This window comes from Prionailurus bengalensis, chromosome B3 (assembly GCF_016509475.1).
Source record: "Prionailurus bengalensis isolate Pbe53 chromosome B3, Fcat_Pben_1.1_paternal_pri, whole genome shotgun sequence".
NCBI classification, from domain to species: Eukaryota; Metazoa; Chordata; class Mammalia; order Carnivora; family Felidae; genus Prionailurus; species Prionailurus bengalensis.
In genome coordinates, this window is record NC_057355.1 from 86,359,168 (window position 1) to 86,376,978 (window position 17,811).

Genomic DNA, 17,811 nt, shown 5'->3' on the forward strand with positions numbered 1-17,811 from the left:
TGTGTGTGTGTGAGGTGTCGTGTTTTAAAACAATTGCTTTTCTTGGGTATAATTCTACATTTTTTCTTTTCTGTTTAGAAAGTTCTTCCTGCTTGGGATATAGGCTTGAAACTACGTTTTAAAAACATTGGTACTATTCATCTATTGGAAAATTAATATATTATGGGTTTTTTTTTTTGGCATTCTGTGCAATAACTAAAAGGGCACATCACTAGATAATGGATGTTAAAGATGCATTCGGTTAGGTGATCTTGGCTTCTTCCTCTCTGTGCTGTGCACAGTCCACATGGCAACCCAGTTCCGTCACATCGGTTTCGTGGCTTCATTTAAAAAACTCAGATGGCTAGAGGAACTAGGTTTTCAGATCACTAGCATATAAACAGTAAGCAGATTTCTGACACACAAGTTACATTCAAAGAACTGCTTTTTTTCCAACTACAGATATCTTAGAGGGCTTTGAACTGCATTTATTTCTAAAGCAACCGAAATTCAGTGCTACAAACAGAGGATTATAACTTCAGGAGAAGAATAAGCAGAAGGAGCAGATGAACTCTCAGGGCCATAGTCTTCCTTTGATCTTGTAAAACTCCTATTGACATCTGGAGTTCCCAGTCTGGTAAGAAAATAGACTATAAACCGAATGGAACAAAGATACCAGTCCAATATTTTGGTGAAGACTTTAAAACCATACTGTACAGGGACTCTCCTGCCATCCAGAAAAACTGACATAAGGTACAGAATTATCCTTTATCAGATATTTTTAGGTGGCTATTAAGAGTCTTTAAAAAACTCAATTGTATGAAACACAATGAAATATTTATCTAAATTAAGAAATCTCTTGTTATTCTATTTATAATTTTTTCTGGTTCTTGTATTTTTAAAAAATCTAATATTAATGATACCAAGATTTTTTTTTCCTTCTCTCCTTCCCCTCAGGTCTTTTCTTAGCAACAGTGAATTCACGAGTAACTTAAAGACAACAGAAAGCTAGAATACAACTTGCTACTCAAAGCAAATTATGATTTAAAGCTACTTTTAAAAATAAGGAGAATGGGATGGGGATTGTTTAATTTTTAGACGTTATTATTGGCTAATGTTGACATATTTCCTTTGTTTCTTAGGGGGTAAAAGTGTTGTTTTTAAACTGGCAAATGCACTCTTCAGAGGTCCTTTCCCATCCCATTCACAGGGAGAGGTTAAAGGTTCAATTTCATGGCCTCCATGCAGGCAGTACTCTCCTTCACGGGCCGCAATAGCATTACCTGCAAAGGATAGGATGCAGTTGTACGACACACGCATCTTGTTTTTTTTTCTTTCTACTTTTAATGACCCTCTTATTGAATATTGGGCTGAAATATAAATTAAAAAACACGTTGGAAAGGATGTACAACCGAAGGCTGTGTATGTATATACAGTATGTCAAAAAGCCTTTATTTTTATACTTCAAATGCTCTAAATTAATAAAAAGTAATAATTACCATGTTATCTTTTATTTTTTATTTTCAAAATGCTTCAGTGACCTAGCCTCATGGTAGAAATAATCTTTAGTAGTAGTTAAGAATAGGTATCGTCTAGAACGTGCAGATATTTTTGTTGACGTCAGCTACTGAGGTAGCATCATTTCAGGAGGCAACTAAAAAATCCAGTTTGGTTCTGTCGGTGCCAAGGAGATATTTTTTTGGAGTGCATGTTAGTACAGGAATCTTTGGAAATGCCAAGAACGTACTTCTATTTTGAAACATTTTTCCCTTCATAATACACATTTTAACACTGCAGATAGATGACTTCATACCAGAAGCTGTCACTTTAATAATTTGGAAATGTACTTTAAACAGTCTTTTTAAGAATGGCATAGGTAAGAGTTCTGAAAAAAGATATTTGGATGCAAACACGGCACAAAGGGGCCCAAGGAGTGGTTCCAAATTATTTAACATGAAACTATTTCAGCAACAAAAATTGTTTTCAAAGGGAATTATGTGAAGGAAAGTAGTTCAACATAATTTCATGTTTTCTATTTGTCCTAAAAGACTTCACATATCATGATTTAAAAAAAACAGTGCCAGTAGCTTTGGGAAAGTAGAGGTGTGATGTAGATTATTACTCTAAAGAAAACCAATGGATTTAAATTTTAACATAAAATTCAATATTTTTAAAATGCCATTTTAGTGTACTTTAAAAATCTTTTCCTTGTGCCTTTTAGTTATTATTTATGGAAGAATTCCTTAAAAGAACTGTTCAAATTTGGCTTAATTTTTTTTTTATGACTTTAAGCATTTCTTGATCTCTTGGGGAAAAAAGTAATTATGAATACAATGAATTTTCATTGTGAATCAGTGTGAGAGGAATACAGGTCATGAAATTTATATTGCTTTTATGAACTATATCTGATTTCTATGCTCGATTAACACACCTCCTTACTTCATATTATCTTTCTTCTCACAGATTTATGGATGTGGCCAAAACTACTGTCTCAAATGGTCTAGAGATGATTTTTGGAGTATCGAAATAGATTTTCATGAATCTAGAGTTCATGAATAAACTGTTTCCCCTTAATTGTACATAAGATTGTAAATTATAATTCTACAATTATCAGCTCAGTTCTGTATAGCAAATATCCATTATTTCAACACTTCATAGGTAATCACCAGTTCTCTTGAAGCCATGAATAGGTGTATTCATAAACCAGCAGCATCACTGCACCACCTAGAAAAGAAAAGAGCTGGTTTTTATCTCAAATCCTGCAAAATAGCATCGTTTTTCCCACTGGGTTTCTGGATCTGTGAAGTCCCATTAGCCTATCAAGCAGGGGCTGCTTAGACTCACCAGTCTTTGGGCTCTAATACGCTGATGTAAAACTATTGTGGAAAATTCTCACAGCAAAATCAAGACCATCTTGAGTCTCCAAATACATTTTTTCCCCATGAGTTTCTGTGACTTTCAGCATTTCTCATCAGATTCTTTTTCAGGCACTCTTAATTTTTAAAAGTAAATAAATATAGACACATTTAGTCATGTAAGGGCATGTGGCTTTCCTGCAAACAAACCTTCATATTTTTCATATGTAGGCAAAGGATTTATCTTTTTCAGTCCATAATTAACATTGTCCTAGTTGCATTCAAGAAGGAACTCTCTAAGAGGGTACTTGACAGATGAGTCCAGCTTTCGCTTACAGCCTTCAGAGTGGATTGCAATGTGAAAAGTAGCTTCTGAATATTTAAAAATATGTGCATTACAAAATAGAGCTAGCTTTCATCCTCCTCTTGTTTTTCTTTCTCTTCTCCGCCTCATATAAATGTATCACACTTGAAAATTTGGTAGTGGGGTTTGGGTGCTATGAGACGAGACCACCATTCATCTTGAAGGAGAAGAGTTCTATAACTGGCTTCAAAGAGGCTTGCTATGTAATATGTCAACAAGAATATGATACAGAAAACTAAGCACCCAGGTTGCAGAATACCAAGAAGTCAGGAGAGGCATTTGCATGTGGATGATTTTGTGTTCTGTCTGATGCCGTAAATGGCACGTCTCCCATGCTCTTGAATATAATCTATCCTCTCATGTCTGTGTGAAAAATGTGGACAGATACCCTGAGCACAACTTTAAGAAGACTTGGCTGCACGAATAGAAGATGGACTTCTGACGAAAACAACCAGAACTTGATTTTGATCTTAGTTATTTTGTACACACTGCCATCTGTGTGTGAGTGTGTGTTTTTTTAATCTACAGGCCACACATGTTTGTGTAACCTTATACCAAAGATAATTACCTGCCTGTAATTTTCATTTTTAACCCATGAAGATACTCTATTAGACCCCTCTCAGCTGCTGTAGCCCTCTTGGTACTCTGGCAAACAAAGACGACCCACTAACACAGGGCTGTTAATACCTATGTAATTGCTGTGTTTACTCTTCTTAACTGTTCTCAGTGTAAGACAAGAACATGCAGAATTGGGTTAGTTTTCAGCCTAGTGATGTCTGGAGTTTGACCCACAGACTTCACGATTCTCCTTTCATGGGAGGTAACTGGTTGTTAGCCACACAGAGCTGCTGAGGCTGTTATAAAAAAGGTGAGATGCTTCCCTACTACGAAGGATAAAAGTTGCAGATTTACCTTTCTTTCATTTTTCACTCTTTCTGAAAAAATCTTGTCCTTAAGTCAAATGTCACACCTTTCTACCTTTCAAGTTGCTAGGGCTTGCATGTTTGGAGGACTTAGATGCGAGTGGGGGCCTGGTCCTTGAACGAGATTTCCAGTCATTCACAGTTGTGTTTAGCCTGGATAGTACATTCACAGCAACCCATTTCATCGCATTTAACACTATATCAACTCAGGACACCTCATGCAAAAACATTTGAAAAGCCAACCAAACATTTGCAAGCCTCTAACAAACCTTGGGGTCAGATTATTTAGGAGTTTGGGATTAAGGTTCCAGTCAATTACTGTTTTAGGTTAAACTCTCCCTGATTACCACTCCTTTTAGGCCCATCGCCTCCTGAGAAAGCTGGGTTAGGGTCATTCCTATGATTTTCTCTAATACTAGGTCTACCAGCAGGTTTTTACTGTGCGGTGAAGGGAAAACACCACATACGTGCAGAGTTGCACAGAATCACCAAGATTCTTTACAATTGGCTTTGTTTTTACACACGGGCCAATGACTAACAGGAGGCAAGTCCGAATCTCAAATGTGGAGCAAAATCCATGCTTATATGACTAGACAGGTTGGGATCGATGGATTGGGAATTGTGGAAGTGTTTTCTAAATACGTGTCAGTGTGGGGGTGCCTGGCTGGCTCAGTCGGTTAAGCGTCCGACTGCGGCTCAGGTCATGATCTCGCGGTTGGTGAGTTCGAGCCCTGTGTCAGGCTCTGTGCTGACAGCTCGGAGCCTGGAGCCTGCCTTGGATTCTGTGTCTCCCTCTCTCTCTGCCCCTTCCCCCAGCTCACACTCTGTCTCTCCCTTAAAAAGAAATAAGCATTAAAAGAAAAATTTTTTTAAATATGTGAAAGTGTGAGCTGTTCACTGCCTTCAGTTTACAGACCATTGTTCTCTATCCTCACATTGGTAGAAATGCTGGTTCACTGGGCTGAGATTTGATGGTCAACATGCCTGTGTGTGACATTGGTGTTAAAAGGGAGGAATGGGAAAGGGAGAGAGGGGAGGAGCAGGTGAAGCTTCTGGGAAAGAATACTAGGATGTCTAAGCAGGTGAGTGTGGCCTGGTTAAAAAAATATGTGGGCTGGTGCATACCTCTGTCCTTACACAGAAGGTTGCTTATAACCCAAGACTATTTGCCCAGGCAGTTGGGTCTGCAGCAGTTATTTTCTCATCTATTTACATAGAGGCAGCTGACTCTCCCTGTGGGAATGGCAGCCGGCTTTATTTTGTGGGCTGGCATCTTGAGGTGAGGCCCTGAGCCAGGAGCCTCCACCATCATGCTGACAGAGGCCCAGAAGGTGAGTGCTAGGCCGCAGCGCCACAGCTCCCTGGACGGTATTCACAACTCACAGGTGATCGTGAAGCCAAGTGGTTCTTGCCATTTGTGGAGGCAAGTTATCCCTCTTTTCTGTTTTTGAAATGAAGCTGAGGCAGGAACAAGAATGAACCTGGGGCACCAGGAAAGTTTTACTGGGCTGCTCCCTCACTCACTGAGAATCCTTTCCTGTAGCCAGAAGCCACTGTATGTACATCTCTGTGCTCAAACTTCAACTGGCTGTGGATCCTTTTCTATTGACTTAAGCTGGGCTTTTTGGCTTCTATCAGTCTCTAGCAAGGCCTTAAATAGTACCTTATAAACAGAGGTGGAAAACATTTTTTAAGAAAACATTTCTAATGGATACCTTTAATATCTTGAATACTCCTAGACAACTTTATATCCTCAAGATTTCCATCTTTCACAGTGTGATAAACTTAATGTGTTGCCGATAGACACACACAAAAAAAGAGACACCACAACAATAAAGAAGGGAGGATATAAGTAATAAAAACATCATTACCTGGTCCAAGCCTCATAATCTTGGGAAGCAGGCCTTTGTACAAAGCTAAAATCCTACAACAGGAAGGGAAAGAGCAACATTCATAACTCTGAAAAGAAAATGGGGTTGTACCTCAGCTTTATGGGGCTGCTGATGCAGCATCTACAAGAACATTTATTTGAAATTACACATATCGCAAACCAAAAAATATCTGGCTATGCGTCTTCTGCAGCAAATTGGACAAAGGGAAAGAGTTAATTCTTTGATGCCCAAGCTCTGCTGATCATCTCCACCAGAAATATGACTTTCATCAGTGAGATGGCTTTTGCTCTGAACACAGGTCTTACTTTCAAGACAGCTGTGTACATGGACAAAATGACTTTTGTAATCGAATTTAAAAGACCACAAACTCAGTCTGCACAAAAGGAAATATGATATAGCTTCGATCGAAATAAAATATTACTTGCTTACTTGAGAATAAGATCTGGGTGAAGAGGTATGAAGACAAATGTAAGACTCAAAAACATTAGCAGAAAAAAACCTGTAGTTCACATTTTTGAAAGAAAACCCCTTGCACAGAACTCTCGTGTTTAATTCCCCCAGGAGAATATAATGAGGTGACATTTTGATTAGATTTACAGTTAGAAGACAATCACTCTCCTGCCCACACGTTAGCAGGGTGTATTAGAGCATATTGTGCAAACTGACAAGCAAAAGGTTCATCTTCGCCTTCTCGAACATACAGCGGATTGTAGGATGGTGGCCCGAGGTTCTTGATGGTGTCAGAACTCGTTGCCAACATTTCCTTACTGTGTTATCTCACGAAGTTTGTCATTCATTAGAGCTTTTCCAACACATACACAATTTCGGAGGGTTTAGTGCCTCTCATCAAAATGGAAGCACAATATAGCTTTAATAATACGTGAACCCTGCACATTTATTAAAATAAGAATGTTACCCTTCTTCCTGGTAGACTGTTGCCATTGTTTTAAAACAGGTTCTGTACTTGATCTCTCCAGGAACTGGCTGAGGCCCTTGAATCCTACTTTTGGCAACATCAAAAGGGATGTTAATGACTGAGGCTATTGTGCCCGAGAGAAGACCAATCCCAAATTTTCTCAAAAACTCCAAGGTTGGATCCTAAAAGAAAAGAATAAAATAACAGAAAGGGAAGCGGAAGCCCCTAAATTGGCTCAACACTATAAAGCAATATGTATTTAAGCAGAGCATTGCACTCCCCGGCACCCTCCTGTTATTCCAGCGGAACACATTAGGATTTCCTAGGCTGGAACTTGTTTTCTTGACAATCCCATTGGCTATGTTTTTACACATGGTCTAAATTGCTGAAGTACACATTTCCTCACACAGGATTTATAAACACAGTTCATAAAGAAAGACTGGTATGGCATATGGGGATGATTTGTATAATTGGGCTTCACAATGTACTTAGTATTACTGTATCAAAACAGGAGAAATCCAAGCACACTATTAGCTAATTGGCCAGAATATTTTACAAATGACAGCAACTTCCACCATGAAGCCTACTAAAATGCTCATTTGTGTGTGGACCCCCAAATGTTAAATTAAATCAAGGCTACTCTTGGTCTGCTGCTATTCCCCTCCAGGTTTTTTGCATTTATTTTCACGTGTAGCTGATCCACTGTACTGAGAAGTGCTAGCTTCCTGTTATTAACAAACCAACTTGGGGAGGCTGCAAAACAGCCTGTGACATTCTGTGCATTATAAACAGTAGTAAGTCACTGGACTAATTGGCTGAAGAATTTACAACCTATTGTTCCTGAGTCTTATTCTTCCTTCGTGGCAAAGGAAGAGAAGGAGAGAGAGGCACAGAGAAGGTGGTGGGGAGAGAGAAGAGAAGAGACAGAGAGAGAGAGAGAGAGAGAGAGAGAGAGGAGAGGGAGACAGAGAGAGAAATTTCTCCTATTTGAATTTAGGTCCTCTACTTTAGTCGGATTTGATTTTCTACCCTCCCTGCTCTGCTTTCTGACATCAAAGTATTTAATTAGGTCTTATGTGGGAGTCACTTTCCTTCAGCCTATTTTTGTGCCCAGTGAGCTCACATTATGCTTTGTTATAATGAATTTGCTGGGAAGTTCTCATTATGTTTTCAGCCTCAGTTCTTGCCCTGAAGAGAGGTCATCCCACAAACCATGCAGAAGCTCATGAAGACCCCCCCCCCCCATCTTTCTCCTGCCCTCTCATTTAGTCAGTGTTTCGGGAGTATCTTCACACAGGAACAGTACAGGGTAGTGCCGTGATGCTGTTTTACCCTGGAGAACATAAGTGGAGAGACATACCCCACTTACTTAAAAAATCAGGTCTGAGCACTGCATGCCTCTAGCTTCTCTGGAAGAAGAAAACTCTTGGAAGCTCTGAAATTTTCAACCGAACCAAGAGCCAGATACCATCACAGAAGCCCCTATGTGGCTAAATATAAAAAGTGAAGGGTTCGGTAATAATTCTTGGATCTGGGCCATACAGGTGCCGGGTAGGTTTAAAGGGATTTAAAAACCAACAGGGTGTTTCAACAGGAAAAACAATGCAGTGATTGCAGTATGAGTGAGGTGTGTTTAAATAATTCCCCCTCCCCCCATTTTTTTCTCTTTTACAAGGAGAGAAAAATGCCTTTATGTTACCCTTCTCCATCATGGCCCAGAAGCAGAACCGGGGCTCAGAAGGATGGGGTGTTTGGGCCTGGCTTTGGTTTGTCTGACCTTGCACGAGTCACCAAATCACACAGAGCCCAGTGTGTAGAGGGACAAGTTTAACACCTGCCTTACCTTTGTACTGTATTATTTTCCTGAAAAATAAAAACAATAATAGCAATAAAAGTGCTATGAATGTTGGATAAGCCTGGCAGAAAACGGACAGTATTATTATGTAGCCTGTTCTGTAGAGTCTCAAAACATCCTGTAATAAGATTCTCTTACGGTATCCCTGCAACACAGCCCAGCTCTCCTTTTTGAATTGAGGACAAGGGTGGAAATGATGGCTTGTACGTACACTGCCCTTTTGGGACGTTTGGGAGACCCTGTCAAGCATGCGGCCTCTCCCATCTCCTGATGTGTTCACCGAGGACTAGAGGTCGGGGGTGGTGTTCGGCACTTGATGAAGGTCACTATGCTAAAAGTCACTGCTGGAGGCCAAAACCGAAAGTCTTCAGCCTATCACAGTGTTCATTAGCACAAGTACGTGTTGAGCCCAGGGTTGCTATACACTTTCCAGACTAGTTGTAAGGTCCCACAGTGGTTTCCCACAACAGATGTGCAACAGAATCACCTGAGAGCATTGCAAAACGTGGATGCCTGGGCCCCATGTCAGGTTCCCGGATCAAAATCACATGGGAAAGGGCCTGAAAATGATTTTAAAAGATCCCCAGGACTTCTGAAGCTGCCAAGCTGAGGACCCATGTCCAGGAATCAGTGATTTTGATATTCCACGCGGGCAAAGCAGATGGTCAGTTGCTACCCTTCTGGGCATTCAAGGAAGGAGAAGACTTCTTGGGACAGCCAAGAGGTATTCCTCACCACCTGGTCTCTGGGCCCTTTGCCAGTTTCGTCCTTGGAGCCCATGGTCTGCTTTATGCAGCAACCTCGCCTGGGACTGGGTGTGCCAAGGAGAGCCCTCTCAGCTTGCCTCTTGCCTCTGCTTTTTTTTTTTTTTTTTTGCTACATGTCATCGACCATTCTCAAAATGCAGCCTCTCAACATACCTCTCCCCTGCATCCCCTGATGGCCACTCCCACTGCTGTGGCTTAGGTTCCTGTTACCTTACCAGGTCTTATTTTCTTTTTGCTCTCTATCATCTATTCTTCACAGTGGCACCAGGCTCTCTTATTTGGAAAAGCAGATCTGCTCCTGGTCCCAAAGATCCTCAATCCTTCCCCACTGAACGGAGAGTAAAGCCAAAGCTCCTCACTTGGCCTTTGGTTTCTTTCCTACCATATGCTTCCAACTTCTCTCTCCGGCCTCAAGTTCTGCACCTCCACCCCACTCCCATGCTATAGTCACTCTGGGTAAATCATAATCGTGCAAAGTTAAGCCGAGCACTTTTCTAACTCTTTTCTTCAAATGACTTACACAGCCTATAATGTCCTTCTCCATTACAGTCACCTAACATGGTCACATTCCACCTTAGAGTTCAGCTTGATTCCCACCTTGCCCAAGACACTTTAATGGATCCCTGTCAAAACTGATTTCTCCCTCTTCTGTACTCTTGAACTCCTGTATGAACCACAATCATTGCCCTTGCTAAGGTTCACTTTGCGTCTGGCTTATTTTTGCACGTCTCTCTCGTCCCTGCTGGCTTGTGAGTTGGCACCACCTAGAGACATGTGTTACTTCTCTTTGATCACCTATTACACAGTGTACACAGTAGGCACTAAACAAATGTCTGCCGATTGGCCTATCGAGGTACTTGTTCAGTTATTTTTGTAGAAGCAGTGAGAATCAGGTCTAGCCCTTAATCATTACTTCTCAAGATTCAGCATCTTCTATCCTAGAAACGAACCTCTACTAGAACTTTACATGGGGACACTAACATGGGGACACGACAGGGCATTGGGCATTTGTAAAGAAAAGTATTTCAGGGCAAATAAATTGAGACTCTCATGTAACAGAGCTAAGCCTGGGCTTGCTAGATCCCATTGCTCAGTGGCTCACACGGAGAACCATGATACGGCAGCCTGTGACCAGATCTTAGCAGAAGAATGTGATGGGCATAGAGTAAGGTCTTGAAACATTACTCCTAGGCTCTTTTTTCTTATACTTCCTGATCTTTTCTTAGTAAGGAGAGGCACCCACTTGCCTGAAGAATGAGGATTATTGTAGAAAGACTACAGAGAGAAAAAGGTAATATTCAGTGTTTTTGGTTTTTAAACTATGCCCTTTCATGTATTATATCAGTTAATCTTCACAAAAACTTTGATGTAAGAACTATTATTATTATTCCTGTTTTAAAAATGAGGTAACTGAAAGATTAATTATAAGAAGGGAATTTTTGTTACATCCATATGAACCAAGGCTTTGTGTTAGGTCATAATTTTTCTTTTTTTAAATTTTTAATGTTTATTCATTTTTGAGAGAGAGAGAGAGAGAGAGAGAGAGAGAGAGAGAGAGAGACAGAGGGTAAGCAGGGGAGGAGCTGAGACAGAGGGAAACACAGAATTCAAAGCAGGCTCCAGGCTCTGTGCTGTCAGCACAGAGCCCGACATGGGCCTTGAACTCACGAACTGTTGAGATCATGACCTGAGCCAAAGCCGGATGCTTAACCGGCTAAGCCACACAGGCACCCTGTCTTTTTCTTTTTTTTTAATGTTTGTTTATTTTTGAGAGAGAGAGAGACAGACAGACAGACAGAATGAGAGGGAAACACAGAATCCAGAGCAGGCTCCAGGCTCTGAGCTGTCAGCACAGAGGCCCACATGGGGCTCAAACACACAAACTGCAAGATCATGACCTGAGCTGAAGTTGGATGCCTAAGTGACTGAGCCACCCAGATGCCCCTAGGGCATATTTTTTCTACTGATACTCTTTAGAGTCAGTGGCTAGGCTGGTGGGAGAGGTGTCCCAGCACCACTTGAAATTATAAGCAATGCTTCTGTGTATGTGTAGATGGGTTTTTCTGGAAAGAGTGTCTATAGATTTTGTCAGGCTCATAAAATCTTAGAAAAACTTCATGAAACTATTTCCTCTACCAATAAATTTATAAAGTAAGAAGAGGGAGGTCAGGGTTGAAAACACTGGGGCTGAAAAAAGAAAGCCCTCATCTTCACAGGGGTTATCAGGCAATTCACCTTAGTGGAAAGATTTCTACACACATTCCTGCCCTGGACTCAGGTTACTCGTAACCATTTCTATGAACTCAGTGGTTCTCAAAGTATGGTGCTTGAACCATTATCATCAATACTACATGGGAACTTCTTAGAAATAAAAATTGGGGTCCTATCCCAGGCCTACTGATGGCGATGGAGCTCAGCAATCTGTTTAAACGAGTCCTCCCAATTACTCTGCCAGACACTGAAGTCTGAGAACCACTGGTCAACTGGAAGTTTATGGTTCATCTCTCTGTATCCTTGGGTTGGGTAAGAGATGCTCCGAGAAGCTCTGGATGTGCTGGGGAGGACTGTAAAGCTTTCTTTGGTGGAAACAGGGCTTTATTTAAGGTTGCAGAGCTAAAGGCAATGCTATTAACTCTTTCCACCTCTCCTACCCCCAACTCAGTCCAAAGCAAGAATGCCCACTGTGAGGTTTTGGGTATGAGTGATACCTGTCACATAATCTGAATAGGTCATTCTGTACTGGCCATCAGTGAATCACTCAAGCATTTCTGTCAATAATGATAACACATCACAATTAAATTAATAGCAAAAATAGAAACATATGTGATATAATACTTGTATTATTTTTCATAACTTTCATGAGAAATAATGGTACTATTAATTAATAGTTACTTATTGCTAGACACCATCTTTTTTTTTTTTTTTTTTTTAGGTAGGCTCCATGCCCAGCATAGAGCCCAACATGGGGCTTGAACTTATCACCCTGAGATCAAGACCTGAAACAAGAGCAAGAGTTGGACACACTCAACTGATTGAGCCACACAGGTGCCCCCAAGATACCATCTTATATTCAAAAAATATATACAAAACATAAGAACCCTGTGGATTAGCTATGTAACACCATTTTACAGATAAGGACACAAGACTGAGAGAGTTAAATCAGTTGTCCAAGATCACACTGCTTACAAGAGGTAGAGCCTGGATTTGAACTCATGTTCTTCTGATTGTCAGCCATATATTCTTCACCATTATATCATATTGTTTCTATCCATCATTCATTTTTTGTTTATTCATCCAGCAAACATTTACTGGATGTCTATATATGCCTGGTCCTACACTGGGTGCTAGAGGTGAGTGTGAAGGTAAATGATCCAGAAAGGGGGTGGGAGGCCATTAATTATCAAGTATTACAGTACAATGTGATAAGAAAGTGGGGATATGAACAAAGTGCAGGGGAAATATTCTGTAGGGAGAAGGAGGTTACTCTTGGGCTTTCACTCTCAAAGTCCTGTGAGAAAGTACCTAGCTTCTCTGCCTCTTAAAAACTTAGTCACTTCTTGATCTCTGTGTCCAACATCCCAACTTCTCTGGGGAGGCCCCCAAAACTGGCATCTTTCTGGCAAGTTGTGGAGTTCTGACAGGTTTAGCTACCTGGGGGAGAACTGAAATGGGGGAGGTTTCATAGTCCTCCCCTTTCTCAGCACAGAGCAGACAAAGATGGCAGCTGCCTGCTTCACCCTGAGGAAACAACATACTATCAGACAACCAATGGGTCAAAAAAGAAAGTAGAAAATAACTTGAGACAAACATAAATGAAAAGACAATATAGATAAAAGGAAAAGACAAAACTTACGGGATGTAGTAAAAGAATACTCAGAGGTAACTCCATAGTGATAAACATCTACATTAAAAGAGAAAATCTAGGGGTGCTGGGTGGCTCAGTCGGTTGAGCTTCCAACTTTGGCTCGGGTCCTAATATCGTGGTTTGTTGAGTTCGAACCCTGCTTTGGGCTCTGTGCTGACAGCTCAGAGCCTGGAGCTGCTTCAGATTCTGTCTGTCTCTCCCTGCCCCTAACCCACTCATGTTCTGTCTCAGTCTCTCTCTCTCTCTCTCCCTCAAAATAAATAAACATTAAAAAAAGATCTCAAATAAACAACCTAATTTTACAGCTCAAGGAGCTAGAAAAAAGAAGAAAAAATTCAGTCCAAAATTAGCAGAAGGAAAGTAATAATAAAGATTAGAGCAGGGATAAATAGAGACTAGAAAAAAAAAAGAAAAAAAAAATGAAATTGTGTTCATTTTTTGAAAAGATAAAAGTGGCAAACCCTCAGCAAGACTAATAAAGTTAACATGAGAAGAACTGATGTTTTGAGAAGATGGCAGCGTAGAAGGACACTGGGCTCACCTCGTCCTGCTGATTGCTTAGATTCCACCCACATCTGCCTAAATAACCCAGAAAACCACCAGAAGACTAGCAGAACGGACACTCTGGAGCCAAGCCAAGCCAAGAGGCCCAGAGAAGAGGGTAGGAAGGGCAGAGAGGCGGTAAGTGCTACACAGACTGGCGGGAGGGAGCCGTGCGGTGGAGGGGCAGCCTGCCCGGCAAGGCAGAGCCCCCAAATTCTGGCTTGCAAAAGAGGAGGGGATGGACTGCATGAGTTCTGACAGCCAGCGGGACTTAACATCTGGAATTTTAAAAGTCAACAGCTCTGCTCACGGATTGCAGGGAGGGCAAGATGACACCTGGAGGGAGAGTTGTTGAGCCCCAGAAGGACAGAGCTTGGTGGGGGAACAAAGGCACTGGCAAGCGCCATTTCTCTGTCCCATCCCCTAGCTGAAATTCCAAAGGGAACCAGTTCCCATCACCGAACTTGCTTACACCATGCAAATGCCCAACACTGTGCTTCTCTGGGTCCATCCCTCCGATGGGCCTGCCTCCCTCCCAGTGCTGCAGGGCCCCTCCTGCAGGGGGCCACTGATGGCAAAGCTAGCTAAGCTTGCCTCTCCCACCCCTGTGCACCTTGTTGATCTACCCCATCTAATATGCCCTTGGCCAGATCCCATTGAAGCAGTACCACAAGCCTGGCAGTGTGTGAGCAGCCCAGACAGGGGCCACACCATGCCACAGTGAGTCCTGCTCCTGGGAGAGGGGAAGATACGGTACACACCAGTCTGACTGTGGCCCCAGCGGTGGCCTGGGGGCAGCCATCGGGTCTGACTGTGGCCCCACCCACCAACACAAGTTTCTCCGGACAGCACAGGGGAAGTGCCCTGCAGTTTGGAGCTACCTCAGGGACTACCTAAAATGACAAAACGGAAGAATTCTCCTCAAAAGAAACTCCAGGAAGCAGCGACAGCTAACGAATTGATCAAAACTGATTTACGCAATATAACAGAACAAGATTTCAGAATCTTCAGAACAAGATTTCAGAACAGAACTATTTAGAATAATAGTCATAAAATTAATTGCTGGGCTTTAAAAAAGCATTGAGGATAGCAGAGAATCTATTGCTACAGATATCAAGGGACTAAAAAATAGTCATGAGGAACTAAAAAAAATACTATAAATGAGGTGCAAAATAAAATGGAGGCAGCCATAGCATGTATTGAAGAGGCAGAGGAGAGAATAGGTGAATTAGAAGATAAAATTAAGGAAAAAGAGGAAGCTGAGGAAAAGAGAGATAAAAAAAACCCAGGAGTATGAGGGGAGAATTAGAGAACTAGGTGAAGCAATCAAGCAGAACAATATCCATATCATAGGAATTCCAGAAGAAGAAGAGAGAGAGAAAGGGGCTGAAGGTGTACTTGAACAAATCATAGCTGAGAACTTCCCTGATCTGGGGAAGGAAACAGGCATTGAAATCCAAGAGGCACAGAGAACTCCCTTCACATGTAACTTGAATTGATCTTCTGCACAACATATCATAGTGAAACTGGAAAAATACAAGGATAAAGAGAGAATTCTGAAAGCACCTAGGGATAAACAGGCCCCATCTTACAAAGATAGACACATGATGGTAGTAGCAGACCCATCTACTGAAACTTGGCAGGCCAGAAAGGAATGGCAGGAAATCTTCAATGTGATGAACAGAAAAAAATATGCAGCCCAGAATCCTTTATCCAGCAACTCTGTCATTCAGAATAGAAGGAGAGATAAAGGTTTTCCCAAACAAACACAAACTGAAGGAATTCATCACCACTAAATCATCCCGATAAGAGAGGCTAAGGGGGACTTTGTGAGTAAAATGTTACAAGGACCACAAAGTACCAGAGACATCACTACAAGCATGAAACCTACAGACATCACAGTGACTCTAAACCCATATCTTTCAATAATAACACTGAATGTAAATGGACTAAATGCTCCAACCAAAAGACACAGGGTATCAGAATGGATAAAAAAAAACAAGACCCATCTATTTGCTGTCTACAAGAGACTCATTTTAGACCTGAGGACACCTTCAGATTGAAAGTGAGGGGATGGAGAACTATCTATCATGCTACTGGAAGGCCAAAGAGAGCTGGAGTAGCCATACTTATAGCAGACAATCTAGACTTTAAATTAAAGGTTGTAACAAGAGATGAAGAAGGGAATTATATAATAATTACAGGGTCTATCCATCAAGAAGAGCTAACAATTACAAATGTCTATGTCTATAACAATTACAAATGTCCCGAATACGGGAGCCCCCAAATATATAAAACAATTAATCACAGACATAAGCAACCTTATTGATAAGAATGTGGTAATTGCAGGGGCTTTAATGCTCCAATTACAACAATGGATAGATCATCTAGACACAGAATCAATAAAGAAACAAGGGCCCTGAATGATACATTGGATCAGATGGACTTGACCGATATATTTAGAATTCTGCATCCCAAAGCAACAGAATATACTTTCTTCCCAAGTGCACATGGAACATTCTCCAAGATAGATCACATACTGGGTCACAAAACAGCCTTTCATAAGTATAAAAGAATTGAGATCATACCATGCACAGTTTCAGACCACAATGCTATGAAACTTGAAATCAACCACAGGAAAAATTCTGGAAAACGTCCAAAAGCATGGAAGTTAAAGAACACTCTACTAAAGAATGAATGGGTCAACCAGGCAATTAGAGAAGAAATTAAACAATACATGGAAACAAATGAAAACGAAAACATAACAATCCAAATGTTTAGGGATGCAGCAAAGGCAGTCCTGAGAGGAAAATCCATTGCAATCCAGGCCTATCTCAAGAAACAAGAAAAATCCCAAATACAAAATCTAACAGCACACCTAAAGGAAATAGAAGCAGAACAGCAAAGATACCCCTACCCCAGCAGAAGAAGAGAAATAATAAAGATCAGGACAGAAATAAACAATATAGAATCTAAAAAACCTGTAGAGCAGATCAATGAAACCAAGAGTTGGTTTTTTAAGGAAAAATAAACAAAATTGATAAACCTCTAGCCAGGCTTCTCAAAAAGAAAAGGGAGATGATCCAAATAGATAATTCCAGTTTCATTCATGATTTTATTACAACCAATCTCTCAGAAATACAAGCAATTATCAGGGAATACTATGAAAATTATATGCCAACAAACTGGACAACCTGGAAGAAATGGACAAATTCCTAAGCACCCACACACTTCCAAAACTCAAACAGGAAGAAACAGAAAATTTGAACAGACCCATAACCAGCAAAGAAATTGAGTCAGTTATCAAAAATCTCCCAACAAATAAGAGTCCAGGACCAGATGGCTTCCCTGGGGAATTCTACCAGACATTTAAAGCAGAGATAATACCTATCCTTCTCAAGCTATTCCAAAAAATAGAAAGGGAAGGAAAACTTCCAGACTCATTCTATGAAGCCAGCATTACTTTGATTCCCAAACTAGACAGAAACCCAGCAAAAAAAGGAAACTATAGGCCAATATCTCTGATGAATATGAATGCAAAAATTCTCAACAAGATACTAGCAAATTGAATTCAACAGCATACAAAAATAATTATTCACCAGGATCAAGTGGGATTCATTCCTGGGCTGCAGGGCTGGTTCAATGTTCAGAAATCAATCAATGTGATAGATCACATTAATAAAAGAAAAGATAGGAACCATATGATCCTGTCAATCTATGCAGAAAAAGCATTCGACAAAATTCAGCATCCTTTCTTAATAAAAACCCTCAAGAAATTAGGGATAGAAGGAACATACTTAAACATCATAAAAGCCATTTATGAAAAGCCCACAGCTAATATCATCCTCAAAG

The 17,811-nt window shown here is 40.8% G+C and overlaps 1 protein-coding gene across 3 annotated transcripts in view; it reads right to left on the minus strand.

The window, feature by feature from the left end:
- Window positions 1-446: 446 nt before the first annotated feature.
- The window catches only part of SLC25A21 (solute carrier family 25 member 21), a 485,174-nt gene continuing 467,809 nt past the window's right edge, over window positions 447-17,811 (minus strand). For all 3 annotated transcript variants that reach the window (XM_043556021.1, XM_043556020.1, XM_043556022.1), the window contains 3 exons: window positions 6,930-7,111; window positions 5,993-6,045; window positions 447-2,703 (listed from right to left, as the gene is read on the minus strand). In XM_043556021.1, coding sequence (XP_043411956.1) covers window positions 2,642-2,703; window positions 5,993-6,045; window positions 6,930-7,111 — 297 coding nt within the window. In that variant the 3' untranslated portion in view covers window positions 447-2,641. The remainder of the gene's footprint in view (window positions 2,704-5,992; window positions 6,046-6,929; window positions 7,112-17,811) is intronic.